At 49.1% G+C, this 13,768-nt stretch overlaps 1 protein-coding gene across 1 annotated transcript in view; it reads right to left on the bottom strand.

The window, feature by feature from the left end:
- Positions 1–13,768, bottom strand: part of FSTL1 (follistatin like 1) — a 104,913-nt gene that overhangs the window by 28,146 nt on the left and 62,999 nt on the right. Inside the window, exons 3-6 of the mRNA XM_089666958.1 lie at positions 12,901–13,005; positions 6,096–6,225; positions 4,076–4,108; positions 3,848–3,978 (exon numbers count right to left, since the gene is read on the bottom strand). Coding sequence (XP_089523084.1) covers positions 3,848–3,978; positions 4,076–4,108; positions 6,096–6,225; positions 12,901–13,005 — 399 coding nt within the window. The remainder of the gene's footprint in view (positions 1–3,847; positions 3,979–4,075; positions 4,109–6,095; positions 6,226–12,900; positions 13,006–13,768) is intronic.

The following is a 13,768-nucleotide window of genomic DNA, read 5'->3' as shown; positions in this document are numbered from 1 at the left end:
AGAATTGTATATGCTGGATGACGACTTGCCCGTTGGCATCGAAGGCTGTTAATGGCCTTGACTATGTAACATAAATGTATTGTTACCATGGCAATGCCAGAGCGCAGCCGCTGGAATTTATTTCTTTCTACAGAAAAAAAAAAAACGGAAATCCCGCAGTGACCGCGATAAATCAATTTTCAGGAGTTACATAATAAATCCGCTGATGTATAATTAATTAGACTTCAATCGAATAAAGAGGCCAGGAATGAGAGCGGATCGTCGTCATTAATCATGTCAATAGGGCCCCTTCACACTTGTCCATCTCCCCGCAGCATACGCTTTACTACAAAAAAAGCGCAGATCAAGCAGAAATCCTGGTCGCTCCCGTGTGCCGAGATGATTAAAATCAGGAAAGGAAGAATTTCTCTCCATTAGGTGCATGAAGCGGACACATTGAAATGAATGGTATCAATACATGATGATGATGAAAAGCTCCATTCTGAATGTTTCCTCTTTACTTTGTATTTTGTTTTGTCCATTCATTATACAGTGTAAAAAAAAAAAAAAAAAAAAAACACACAAAAACACAAATAAAAACATCTCTACTTCTGTCTGTGCTGCTGTTGGAGAAATTTCCCCTCACTTCCTGTCCTGGGGACAACCTTTGCATCAGACAAAAAGTGAAGAATTCTTTCCAATGGAGCCTCTGACGGCGTTAGACCCGGACGGGAATTCTAATCCTCCCCTACAATCTAAAATCAGAAACGTCCCGGGTACAGACACTTGAAACTATAAAGAATTGACTATTTTGTGTTACTTTGTAACATTTTGGGGGTAAAAGGAGGAATAGTGTGAGAGTTTTAGGGAACGGTTAAGATGACAGGGAGGGTTAGGGTTAAGTGAAGAGTTAATGTTAGAGGTAAAGGCAGGGCTGCTGTTAGAAGCCACGGGGCCCCGTACAGCTAATGTGACAGGGCCCCCAAATAAACACAGTTTACTATGCTTCAGTTATGAATGAACACAGGGAGTGATTGGTACCAATCACTCAGGAAAGGCAGGGGCTGGTAAATGTGACATATTTAGGGACCTTTCCCCACTCTTCATGTTAAGGATCCTATTGTGTGCCTGCAGCTGCTGGTGGGAAGGAGAGGAGGGAAGCCGGCAGCACTACAGGGGGTGGGGGGGCACACAGGGGGGCTTGAGCAGCAATGGGGAAATGTATGGTGTACTAGGAGGTGCTGCAGAGGGAGCCATACAAGGGATCAGTTCCAGTAATTGCCCCCCCCCTTGCGCTGTGACGATCACCCTCCCTGCCCACATCCGATTCACCCAGCTGTCTGGGCCCCCTGCTGGTCTGGGCCCTGTACAGGAGGACCAGTATTACCCCCTTATCTACGGCCCTGGGTACAAGGAGGGTTAGTGTTAGGATTACTGGGAGGGTTAATGTTGTGGTTTTAGGGAGAGTTAGTATTAGGGGTACAGCGAGGGATAGTTTTAGGGGTACAGGGAGGGTTAGTATTAGGGGTACAGGGAGGGTTAGTATTAGGGGTACAGGGAGGGTTAGTGTTGGGGTACAGAAAGGGTTAGTATTAGGGGTACAGGGAGGGTTAATTTTAGCGTTTCAGGGAGGGTTAGTGTTTGGGTTACAGGGAGAGTGAGTGTTGGGGTTACGGGGAGGGTTAGTTAGGAGTACAGGGAGGGATAGTATTAGGGGTACAGAGTATTAGGGGTACAGGGAGGGACAGTATTAGGGTTACAGGGAGAGTTATTATTAGGGATACAGAGATGGTTAGTGTTAGGGTTACAGGGAGGGATAGCATTAGGGTTACAGGAAGGGTTAGTGTTAGGGGTTACAGGAAGGGCTAATTTTGGTTAAAGGAAGGGTTAGTGTCAGGATTACAGGGAGAATTAGTGTTGGGGTTACAGGAAGGGTTAGTGTTAGGGGTACAGAGTATTAGGGGTACAAGGAGATTAGGGTTAGAGGGAGGGTTAGTGTTAGGAACACAGGGAGGGTTAGTGTTGGGGTTACAGGGATGGATTGGATTAGGATTACAGGAAGGGTAAGTGTTAGGGGTACAGATTATTAGGGGTGCAGGGAGATTAGGGTTACAGGAAAGTTAGTGTTAGGATTACAGGAAGGGTTAGTGTTAGGGGTACAGAATATTAGGGGTACAGGGAGATTAGAGCTACAGGGAGGGTTAGTGTTGTTGTTACAGGAAGGGTTAGTGTTAGGGGTACAGAGTATTAGGGGTACAGGGAGATTAGTGTTGGGGTTACAGGGAGGGTTAGTGTTAGGATTACAGGGAGGGTTAGTGTTGGGGTTACAGGGAGGGTTAGTGTTAGGATTACAGGGAGGGTTAGTGTTGGGGTTACAGGAAGGGTTAGTGTTAGGGGTACAGAGTATTAGGGGTACAGGGAGATTGGGGTTACAGGGAGGGTTAGTGTTGGGGTTACAATGATGGTTAGTGTTGGGGTTACAGGGAGGGTTAGTGTTGGGATTACAGGGAGGGTTAGTGTTGGGGTCACAGGGAGGGTCAGTGTTGGGATTACAGGGAGGGTTAGTGTTGGGGTTACAGGGAGGGTTAGTATTGGGATTACAGGGAGGGTTAGTATTGGGGTTACTGGGAGGGTTAGTGTTGGGGTTACTGGGAGGGTTAGTGTTGGGGTTACAGGGAGGGTCAGTGTTGGGGTTACATGGAGGGTCAGTGTTGGGGTTACTGGGAGGGTCAGTGTTGGGGTTACAGGGAGGGTCAGTGTTGGGGTTACAGGGAGGGTTAGTGTTGGGGTTACAGAGAGGGTCAGTGTTGGGGTTACTGGGAGGGTTAGTGTTGGGGTTACAGGGAGGGTCAGTGTTGGGGTTACATGGAGGGTCAGTGTTGGGGTTACTGGGAGGGTTAGTGTTGGGGTTACAGGGAGGGTCAGTGTTGGGGTTACAGGGAGGGTTAGTGTTGGGGTTACAGGGAGGGTCAGTGTTGGGGTTACAGGGAGGGTCAGTGTTGGGGTTACAGGGAGGGTCAGTGTTGGGGTTACAGGGAGGATCAGTGTTGGGGTTACTGGGAGGGTCAGTGTTGGGGTTACAGGGAGGGTCAGTGTTGGGGTAACTGGGAGGGTCAGTGTTGGGGTTACAGTGAGGGTCAGTGTTGGGGTTACAGGGAGGGTCAGTGTTGGGGTTACAGGGAGGGTCAGTGTTGGGGTTACGTGGAGGGCCAGTGTTGGGGTTACAGGGAGGGTTAGTGTTGGGGTTACAGGGAGGGTCAGTGTTGGGGTTACAGGGAGGGTTAGTGTTGGGGTTACATGGAGGGTCAGTGTTGGGGTTACATGGAGGGCCAGTGTTGGGGTTACAGGGAGGGTTAGTGTTGGGGTTACAGGGAGGGTTAGTGTTGGGGTTACAGGGAGGGTCAGTGTTGGGGTTACAGGGAGGGTTAGTGTTGGGGTTACATGGAGGGTCAGTGTTGGGGTTACATGGAGGGCCAGTGTTGGGGTTACAGGGAGGGTTAGTGTTGGGGTTACAGGGAGGGTTAGTGTTGGGGTTACAGGGAGGGTCAGTGTTGGGGTTACATGGAGGGTCAGTGTTGGGGTTACATGGAGGGTCAGTGTTGGGGTTACATGGAGGGTCAGTGTTGGGGTTACATGGAGGGCCAGTGTTGGGGTTAACTGGAGGATTGGTGCGAGCCATTTTTAAGGTAAAGCATCGCTCTGTCCACCAACACTAAAAGCTAATGTATCAAAAAAATACAAAATAGATTTCAAAACTACACACCACGTGTGCCTCTGATCTGGGACCAGTGAAACCTTCGGCATTCACTTTTTGCTTTTCACTGGCCCTGGGAGCTAACACTCCAAATCCCAAGCACAGGTCACTTGCCTTGAAGTATTTGTTGAGGATTTCGCTGTAGTTGCTGCCCTTGGAGAACCAGCCGTCTGGGATGATCTCAGCCTCCAGCCATTGGATGATGCGTCGGCGCAGCTCATCGCGATCGGCCTGGTAACACACAACTGTGCAGGTAAAGAATGAAGAGTTCATAGAAGTTATTATCCACATTCTCTATAGAGGGAGCAATCATATCATTGTTCACAATGCAACCATGGTTACCTGGGGTCGCGGCGGGGACCTCGGAGCTCTTCTCTGAAAGAAACAGTTATAAGAAATGTTAATAAGTAGAAGGATGAGCTGATCAGCCCGCTGCTTCTCCTTCACTGACTAATCACAGGCTGTGGGAGGGACAGAACCTGTGCAGAGAGAGTGGCAGAGCTGTGCAAATCTCAGGACTGGATGGACAGAAATACAAATTGGCAGATACAACAGTTCCCATCTACAGTTGTGTTCAAAATAATTACAGTGTGTTGAATAAAGTGAATAAAGCTGAAAATCCTTCTAATCCTTTTATTTCCATCCACACAAATGCATTGGGAACACGACACATTCTATTCCAAATCACAACAGGAAGAAAAATACATCAAATTTGTGTTGTTCTTCTAAAAAATTGAAGAAAAGTGAATATTAGACGGTTCAAAAAAATCTCAGTGTTTGTATTCTTCTTTACAAACTCCAACATTCACTATATAAACTGAGAAATGTTTGAAGATTTTGCTTTCCTTTGAATGACTTCATGAATATTTGGTTGTAGTCGCACTGTTTCTGAGAACTGCTGTACATCTGTGTTGCATGGAGTCCCCCAACTTCTGGCCCCTGTGATCAGGTATTCCAGCCCAGGATGATTGGACCACATTCCACAGTTCTTCTCTATTTCTTGGTTTGGCCTCAGAAACGGCATTTTTGATGTCACCCCACAAGTTTTCTATTGGATGAAGATCCGGGGATTGGGCTGGCCACTCCATAACGTCCATCTTGTTGGTCTGGAACCAAGATGTTGCACGTTTACTGGTGTGTTTGGGGTCGTTGTCTTGTTGGAACACCCATTTCAAGGGCATTTCCTCTTCAGCATAAGGCAGCATGACCTCTTCAAGTATTCTGATGGATTCAAACTGATCCATGATCCCTGGTATGCGATAAATAGGCCCAACACCGTAGTATGAGAAACATCCCCATATCATGATGCTTGCACCACCATGCTTCACGGTCTTCACAGTGTACTGTGGCTTGAATTCAGTGTTTGGGGGTCGTCTGACAAACTGTCTCCGCCCACTAGACCCAAAAAGAACAATCTTACTTCCATCAGCCCACAAAATGTTGCACCATTTCTCTTTAGGCCGGTCAATGTGCTCTTTGGCAGATTGTAACCTCTTCAGCACACGTCTTTTCCCAACAGTGGGACTTTGCGGGGACTTCTTGCAGATAGCTTGGCTTCACATCGGCGTCTTCTAATTGTAACAGTCCTCACAGGGAACGTCACACCTTCTTTCATCTTCCTGGAGCTGATTGTTGGCTGGGTCCTCACAGGGAACGTCACACCTTCTTTCATCTTCCTGGAGCTGATTGTTGGCTGAGTCCTCACAGGGAACGTCACACCTTCTTTCATCTTCCTGGAGCTGATTGTTGGCTGAGTCCGCCCCATGTTGGCTATTCTTCTATCCATTCCAATGGTAGTTTTCCGCTTTCTTCCTCGTCTTTCAGGTTTTGGTTGCCATTTTAAAGCATTTGCCATCATTTTAGCTGAGCAGCCGATCATTTTCTGCACTTCTTTATATGTTTTCTCCTCTCCAATCAACTTTTTAATCGCGGTACGCTGTTCTTCTGAACAATGTCTGGAACGACCCATTTTCCTCAGAATTTCAGAGAGAAATGCACTGTAACCAGCATGTCCAACATTTGCTGCCTTCCTTCCTTAAATAAGGGCAATAATTGCCACCTGTTTATCAAAGAATGAATGACCTCACTAATAGAACTCCACACGGCTATTATATTGAACACGCCCCTCAATGAGTGATTCAATGACACAGAATCAGCAGCATGCATGTCATGACTGTCGGGTCTGTTGGATTTCTATGACTCTACTACACCTGCTAGGAAATTGTTTGCCATGTAGAAATATCATTTCCACCAAAAACAGTGATTGATCCGGTTAGTGATGTCTGATGGCTAGTATTTTGAACACAACTGTATGTACTTTTGATATGTTTGTCTGTTTAGCATTCATCCCTCCCTGCTGTACCTTTGCAGTGACCATCATGGTCCACCTGGATCTTGGAGCCGGTCAGGCAGGCGTCTCGGTGGAGCTCGCAGTGGTTCAGGTAGGTTTTGCCGTTGCTGCCGCAGACGGGTCTTTTGTGGGACTTACATTTCTGGAGGGGGATGGGAAGAAAGCAAGAACTGCAATCAGAGGAACGTCTACAAAATCTACACACCAACCAGCGGCCAAGAATGACTTCCAGAACTACTCCCAACGAGCGACCCGTACAGGAGGACGGAAACCGACAGAAAATGTGATTTACTGACAATCAGCGAGCTGCGGGTCCCAAAAATCTGTCATCACATTCAAACCATTGCAGCTCTCTGCGCACCGGGATTTACAATATTCTCACCCCCCCCCTCCCCCCCGCTCCTGTAATTGGCTTACTGTCTCCCTCTGGAGTCTGCACAGAGCCCAAATTCCAATTACAACCATCACCAGCATCTGCAATGAGATTTTTATTTTCTGGGTTACAGCTTTAATTGATGTATGGTGTCATTATGGTGTCATTGTGGTGCATTATGGTGTCACTGTGGTGCATTATGGTGTCACTGTGGTGCATTATGGTGTCATTGTGGTGCATTATGGTGTCATTGTGGTGCATTATGGTGTCATTATGGTGTCATTATGGTGTCATTGTGGTGCATTATGGTGTCATTATGGTGCATTATGGTGTCATTGTGGTGTCATTATGGTGTCATTGTGGTGCATTATGGTGTCATTATGGTGCATTGTGGTGCATTATGGTGTCATTGTGGTGCATTATGGTGTCATTGTGGTGCATTATAGTGTATTATGGTGTCATTGTGGTGCATTATGGTGTCATTGTGGTGCATTATGGTGTCAGTGTCATTGTGGTGCATTATAGTGCATTATGGTGTCATTGTGGTGCATTATGGTGTTATTGTGGCGCATTATGGTGCATTATGGTGTCATTGTGGTGCATTATGGTGTCATTATGGTGTCATTGTGGTGCATTATGGTGTCATTGTGCTGTCATTGTGGTGTCATTATGGTTTCATTATGGTGTCATTGTGGTGCATTATGGTGTCATTGTGGTGCATTATAGTGCATTATGGTGTCATTGTGGTGCATTATGGTGTCAGTGTCATTGTGGTGCATTATAGTGCATTATGGTGTCATTGTGGTGCATTATGGTGTTATTGTGGTGCATTATAGTTCATTATGGTGTCATTGTGGTGTATTATGGTTCATTATGGTGTCATTGTGGTGCATTATGGTTCATTATGGTGTCATTGTGGTGCATTATAGTGCATTATGGTGTCATTGTGGTGCATTATGGTGTCAGTGTCATTGTGGTGCATTATAGTGCATTATGGTGTCATTGTGGTGCATTATGGTGTTATTGTGGTGCATTATGGTGCATTATGGTGTCATTTTGGTGCATTATAGTTCATTATGGTGTCATTGTGGTGTATTATAGTGCATTATAGTTCATTATGGTGTCATTGTGGTGTATTATGGTTCATTATGGTGTCATTGTGGTGTATTATAGTGCATTATAGTTCATTATGGTGTCATTGTGGTGTATTATAGTGCCATTGTGGTGTATTATGGTGTCATTGTGGTGTCATTGTGGTGTATTATAGTGCATTATAGTGCCCCACTGAGCACTCATTTTGATGGATTTCAGCAACTGCACTAGAATGGCTTTGCTCAGTATCTACATAACAGAAGCGTGTGAGCACCGGCATTGACATTTGCTAAAAGCCTTGCAACTAGAAACCTGTGACAGCCACCTGCAGTGTTGGCGGACTGGTGTCTTCTGCTAGCCATACACTATACATTCCGATTGTACAATCTCCTGTAGATCAATCAACAGCTATGTAATGTAAGCGCCTGGTGTAACCGGACAGAAATCGATTGAATTGGAGAGGTTTGTCAACCTCTGATGTAGAGTAGTTTTGGTAAATATAGATTTGATTCTACAGGAATTGCACAGATGGTAGTGTGTATGGCCACCCTTACAGTGACCACATACTGTATGACCGGATTGTACAATCTCCTTTAGATTTTTATTTATTTCAGGTACTTATATAGCGCCGTCAATTTACGCAGCACTTTACATACCGTATTTGCCGGCGTATAAGACGACCCCCCTACTTTTCCTGCTAAAATTTAGTGTTTGAGCTATACTCGCCGTATAAGACTACCCCTCTTCCAATGCACACCAGTGGCAGGAATAGTGCCCCATCATTGGTGTCATTGGGAGGAATAGTGCCCCATCATTGGTGTCAGTGGCAGGAATAGTGCCCCATCATTGGTGTCAGTGGCAGGAATAGTGCCCCATCATTGGTATCAGTGGGAGGAATAGTGCCCCATCATTGGTGTCAGTGGAGGAATAGTGCCCCATCATTGGTGTCAGTGGGAGGAATAGTGCCCCATCATTGGTATCAGTGGCAGGAATAGTGCCCCATCATTGGTGTCAGTGGAGGAATAGTGCCCCATCATTGGTGTCAGTGGGAGGAATAGTACCCCATCATTGGTATCAGTGGGAGGAATAGTGCCCCATCATTGGTGTCAGTGGGAGGAATAGTGCCCCATCATTGGTGTCAGTGGGAGGAATAGTGCCCCATCATTGGTATCAGTGGCAGGAATAGTGCCCCATCATTGGTATCAGTGGCAGGAATAGTGCCCCATCATTGGTGTCAGTGGGAGGAATAGTGCCCCATCATTGGTGTCAGTGGGAGGAATAGTGCCCCATCATTGGTATCAGTGGCAGGAATAGTGCCCCATCATTGGTGTCAGTGGGAGGAATAGTGTCCCATCATTGGTGTCAGTGGGAGGAATAGTGCCCCATCATTGGTGTCAGTGGGAGGAATAGTGCCCCATCATTGGTGTCAGTGGCAGGAATAGTGCCCCATCATTGGTGTCAGTGGGAGGAATAGTGCCCCATCATTGGTGTCAGTGGGAGGAATAGTGCCCCATCATTGGTATCAGTGGGAGGAATAATGCCCCATCATTGGTATCAGTGGCAGGAATAGTTCCCCATCATTGGTATCAGTGGGAGGAATAGTGCCCCATCATTGGTGTCAGTGGGAGGAATAGTGCCCCATCATTGGTATCAGTGGGAGGAATAGTGCCCCATCATTGGTATCAGTGGCAGGAATAGTGCTCCATCATTGGTATCAGTGGGGGGAATAGTGTCCCATCATTGGTGTCAGTGGGAGGAATAGTGCCCCATCATTGGTGTCAGTGGGAGGAATAGTGCCCCATCATTGGTATCAGTGGGAGGAATAGTGTCCCATCATTGGTATCAGTGGGAGGAATAGTGTCCCATCATTGGTGTCAGTGGGAGGAATAGTGTCCCATCATTGGTGTCAGTGGGAGGAATAGTGTCCCATCATTGGTGTCAGTGGGAGGAATAGTGCCCCATCATTGGTGTCAGTGGGAGGAATAGTGCCCCATCATTGGTATCAGTGGGAGGAATAGTGTCCCATCATTGGTATCAGTGGGAGGAATAGTGTCCCATCATTGGTGTCAGTGGGAGGAATAGTGCCCCATCATTGGTGTCAGTGGGAGGAATGGTGTCCCAACATTGGTGTCAGTGGGAGGAATGGTGTGCCAACATTGGTGTCAGTGGGAGGAATGGTGTCCCATCATTGGTGTCAGGGGGGGTGGAATAGTGCCCCATCATTGGTGTCAGTGGGGGGGGGGGAATAGTGCCCCATCATTGATGTCAGTGGGGGGGAGGAATAGTGCCCCATCGTTGGTGTCAGTGGGGGGGAGGAATAGTGCCCCATCGTTGGTGTCAGTGGGAGGAATAGTGCCCCATCATTGGTGTCAGTGGGAGGAATAGTGTCCCATCATTGGTGTCAGTGGGAGGAATAGTGCCCCATCATTGGTGTCAGTGGGAGGAATAGTGCCCCATCATTGGTGTCAGTGGCAGGAATAGTGCCCCATCATTGGTGTCAGTGGGAGGAATAGTGCCCCATCATTGGTGTCAGTGGGAGGAATAGTGCCCCATCATTGGTATCAGTGGGAGGAATAATGCCCCATCATTGGTATCAGTGGCAGGAATAGTTCCCCATCATTGGTATCAGTGGGAGGAATAGTGCCCCATCATTGGTGTCAGTGGGAGGAATAGTGCCCCATCATTGGTATCAGTGGGAGGAATAGTGCCCCATCATTGGTATCAGTGGCAGGAATAGTGCTCCATCATTGGTATCAGTGGGGGGAATAGTGTCCCATCATTGGTGTCAGTGGGAGGAATAGTGCCCCATCATTGGTGTCAGTGGGAGGAATAGTGCCCCATCATTGGTATCAGTGGGAGGAATAGTGTCCCATCATTGGTATCAGTGGGAGGAATAGTGTCCCATCATTGGTGTCAGTGGGAGGAATAGTGTCCCATCATTGGTGTCAGTGGGAGGAATAGTGTCCCATCATTGGTGTCAGTGGGAGGAATAGTGCCCCATCATTGGTGTCAGTGGGAGGAATAGTGCCCCATCATTGGTATCAGTGGGAGGAATAGTGTCCCATCATTGGTATCAGTGGGAGGAATAGTGTCCCATCATTGGTGTCAGTGGGAGGAATAGTGCCCCATCATTGGTGTCAGTGGGAGGAATGGTGTCCCAACATTGGTGTCAGTGGGAGGAATGGTGTGCCAACATTGGTGTCAGTGGGAGGAATGGTGTCCCATCATTGGTGTCAGGGGGGGTGGAATAGTGCCCCATCATTGGTGTCAGTGGGGGGGGGGGAATAGTGCCCCATCATTGATGTCAGTGGGGGGGAGGAATAGTGCCCCATCGTTGGTGTCAGTGGGGGGGAGGAATAGTGCCCCATCGTTGGTGTCAGTGGGAGGAATAGTGCCCCATCATTGGTGTCAGTGGGAGGAATAGTGCCCCATCATTGGTATCAGTGGGAGGAATAGTGCCCCATCGTTGGTATCAGTGGGAGGAATAGTGCCCCATCGTTGGTATCAGTGGGAGGAATAGTGCCCCATCATTGGTGTCAGTGGGAGGAATAGTGCCCCATCATTGGTATCAGTGGGAGGAATAGTGCTCCATCATTGGTATCAGTGACACCAATGATGGGGCACTATTCCTCCCACTGACACTTGCTGACCCTGTTCTCGTATGGTGCTGCTGCAGCCAGCATATGTGGTTGCAGCAGCACCTCTACACTGACCACTTACCTGCTGGTCCTGCACTCGATTTTCGCGGGGCCGCTCGGCTCCACCCCCTCGCCGGTGATTGGCCGCCTGTGTGCCTTTCCTGAGCTACAGTTCTGGCGGCCAATCACTGGTGAGGAGGCGGAGCCGAGCAGCTGCACGAACATCCAGTGGCCGAACTGAAGGCGCAGCCGCGCTTCCTGGACCGGATCGTCGTGGGACCGGAACCAGGTAAGAAACAGCCGCTGCCCACCCCTGTACTTAGTGTCCCTTCCATTGGGGGAAGGGGGGGGGGGCGGCGGCGGCGGCAACGCGCCACCCCCCTAAAAAGTGTCAGTATGCCGTATACCGGCGTATAAGACGACCCCCGACTTTTGAGAAGATTTTCAAGGGGTAAAAAGTCGTCTTATACGCCGGCAAATACGGTATATATTGTACATTCACATCAGTCCCCGAAGAGCGTACAATCTAAGGTTCCTAACTCACATTCATACATACACATACTAGGGACAATTTAGACAGGATCCAATTCACCTCCCAGCATGTCTTTGGCGTGTGGGAGGAAACCGGAGTACCCAGAGGAAACCCACGCAGGCACAGGGAGAACATGCAAACTCCAGGCAGGTGGTGCCGTGGTTGGGATTTGAACCGACGACCCGAGTACTGCCAGGCAGAAGTGCTAACCACTCAGCCACCGTGCTGCCCAGATCTCCCATTATCTATGCAGTACAAGGACCTGCCTGATTGGATACAAACTAAAAGTATTGTTTGGGCTTGTCCTTGTATTTGAAGCATTTTGGTAAATGTAACGCCCCTTTCACACGAGTGGGTCAATGGGGTCCGCCCAGGGGCAGACTGACCATTTGGAAACTCGGGCAGTGCCCAAGGGCCCGGGGTCAGTAGGGGGCCCCATGAGATGCCCCTGGTACCTTTTTCATAGGCTTTTTTGAGTTTGAGCAAGGACACAGGGGCCCCATGATCCCCTACTGCCCGGGGGCCCTATGAGTTGTCAGTCCGCCCCTGGGTCCGCCTGTACGTTTTTCAGGAGGATCTGATCGGTCCATCCGTAGACTTCTATGGACCGGCGCAGGGGCGGACTGACAATTTGAGCTCTCGGACGCCGCCCGAGGGCCCGGGGTCAGTAGGGGGCCCCATGAAATGCCCCTGGTACTTTTATAGGCTTTTTTCGGTGTGCTTTGAGTGTGGGCGAGGACACAGGGGCCCCATGATCCCCTATTGCCCGGGGGCCCCATGAGTTGTCAGTCCACCCCTTGACTGGCGGGTGTCAGCGGACAATAGTTCGTTGACACCCGCTGGTATCCAATCCAATCCTGTACACTAAAAACAGACAGATCCGTTCCCCATGCGTCCAGCAGATGGGATTGGATGACAATCGGGTGGAATCGCACAGGCGGTCCGTTTCCATCTGGCCGTCCCATTGAAATGAGTGGGCAGTGTCGGTGTCTGCAGCACAGAGTGGGCAGAGATCTGTCATCCGCCTGATCATCAGAGAGAACCCCCGCTGAGCAGGACCATCATGCTGACGGATCCGCCCCGTCTGAAGGCGGCCTATAGGAGGGATGTCTAGAAATTGTACAATCAGATTGTACGGTTCACTGAATCTGGTGATGTATCTGCTGGATGTCGTCCTCTCACCTCAATACACAGACAGGTGGGGTCTCCCTTCTCCGTGACGGCGCACTCCCGGCCGGCTCCACAGAACACATTGGCGCACACCTTGGATTTGCTCTTCGGCTCTTCCTGATGGGAGAGAAGAACACAGATGGTGAGACTACGGTATATGTCAGAGATATATATATAATAATGGGGTGTGACGGGGGGAGGGGATATTAGAGTGTAAGCTCCTCTGGTACAGGGACTGATGTGACTGTGGGGGAGGGGGCATTAGAGTGTAAGCTCCTATGGTACAGAGACTGATGGGACTGTGGGGGAGGGGACATCAGAGTGTAAGCTCCTCTGGTACAGAGACTGATGGGACTGTGGGGGAGGGGGCATTAGAGTGTAAGCTCCTATGGCACAGAGACTGATGGGACTGTGGGGGAGGGGGCATTAGAGTGTAAGCTCCTATGGCACAGAGACTGATGGGACTGTGGGGGAGGGGACATTAGAGCGTAAGCTCCTCTGGTACAGAGACTGATGGGACTGCGGGGGAGGGGACATTAGAGCGTAAGCTCCTCTGGTACAGAGACTGATGGGACTGTGGGGGAGGGGACATTAGAGTGTAAGCTCCTATGGTACAGGGACTGATGTGACTGTGGGGGAGGGGACATTAGAGTGTAAGCTCCTATGGTACAGGGACTGATGTGACTGTGGGGGAGGGGACATTAGAGTGTAAGCTCCTATGGTACAGGGACTGATGTGACTGTGGGGGAGGAGACATTAGAGCATAAGCTCCTCTGGTACAGAGACTGATGGGACTGTGGGGGGGGGGGGACATTAGAGTGTCAGCTCCTCTAGTACAGAGACTGATGGGACTGTGGGGGGGGGGGACATTAGAGTGTAA

Source organism: Staurois parvus, unplaced genomic scaffold, assembly GCF_062004578.1.
Source record: "Staurois parvus isolate SC_StPar_1 unplaced genomic scaffold, SC_StPar_1.0 ptg002937l, whole genome shotgun sequence".
NCBI classification, from domain to species: domain Eukaryota; kingdom Metazoa; phylum Chordata; class Amphibia; order Anura; family Ranidae; genus Staurois; species Staurois parvus.
This window is presented reverse-complemented; position numbering and strand designations above follow the sequence as displayed.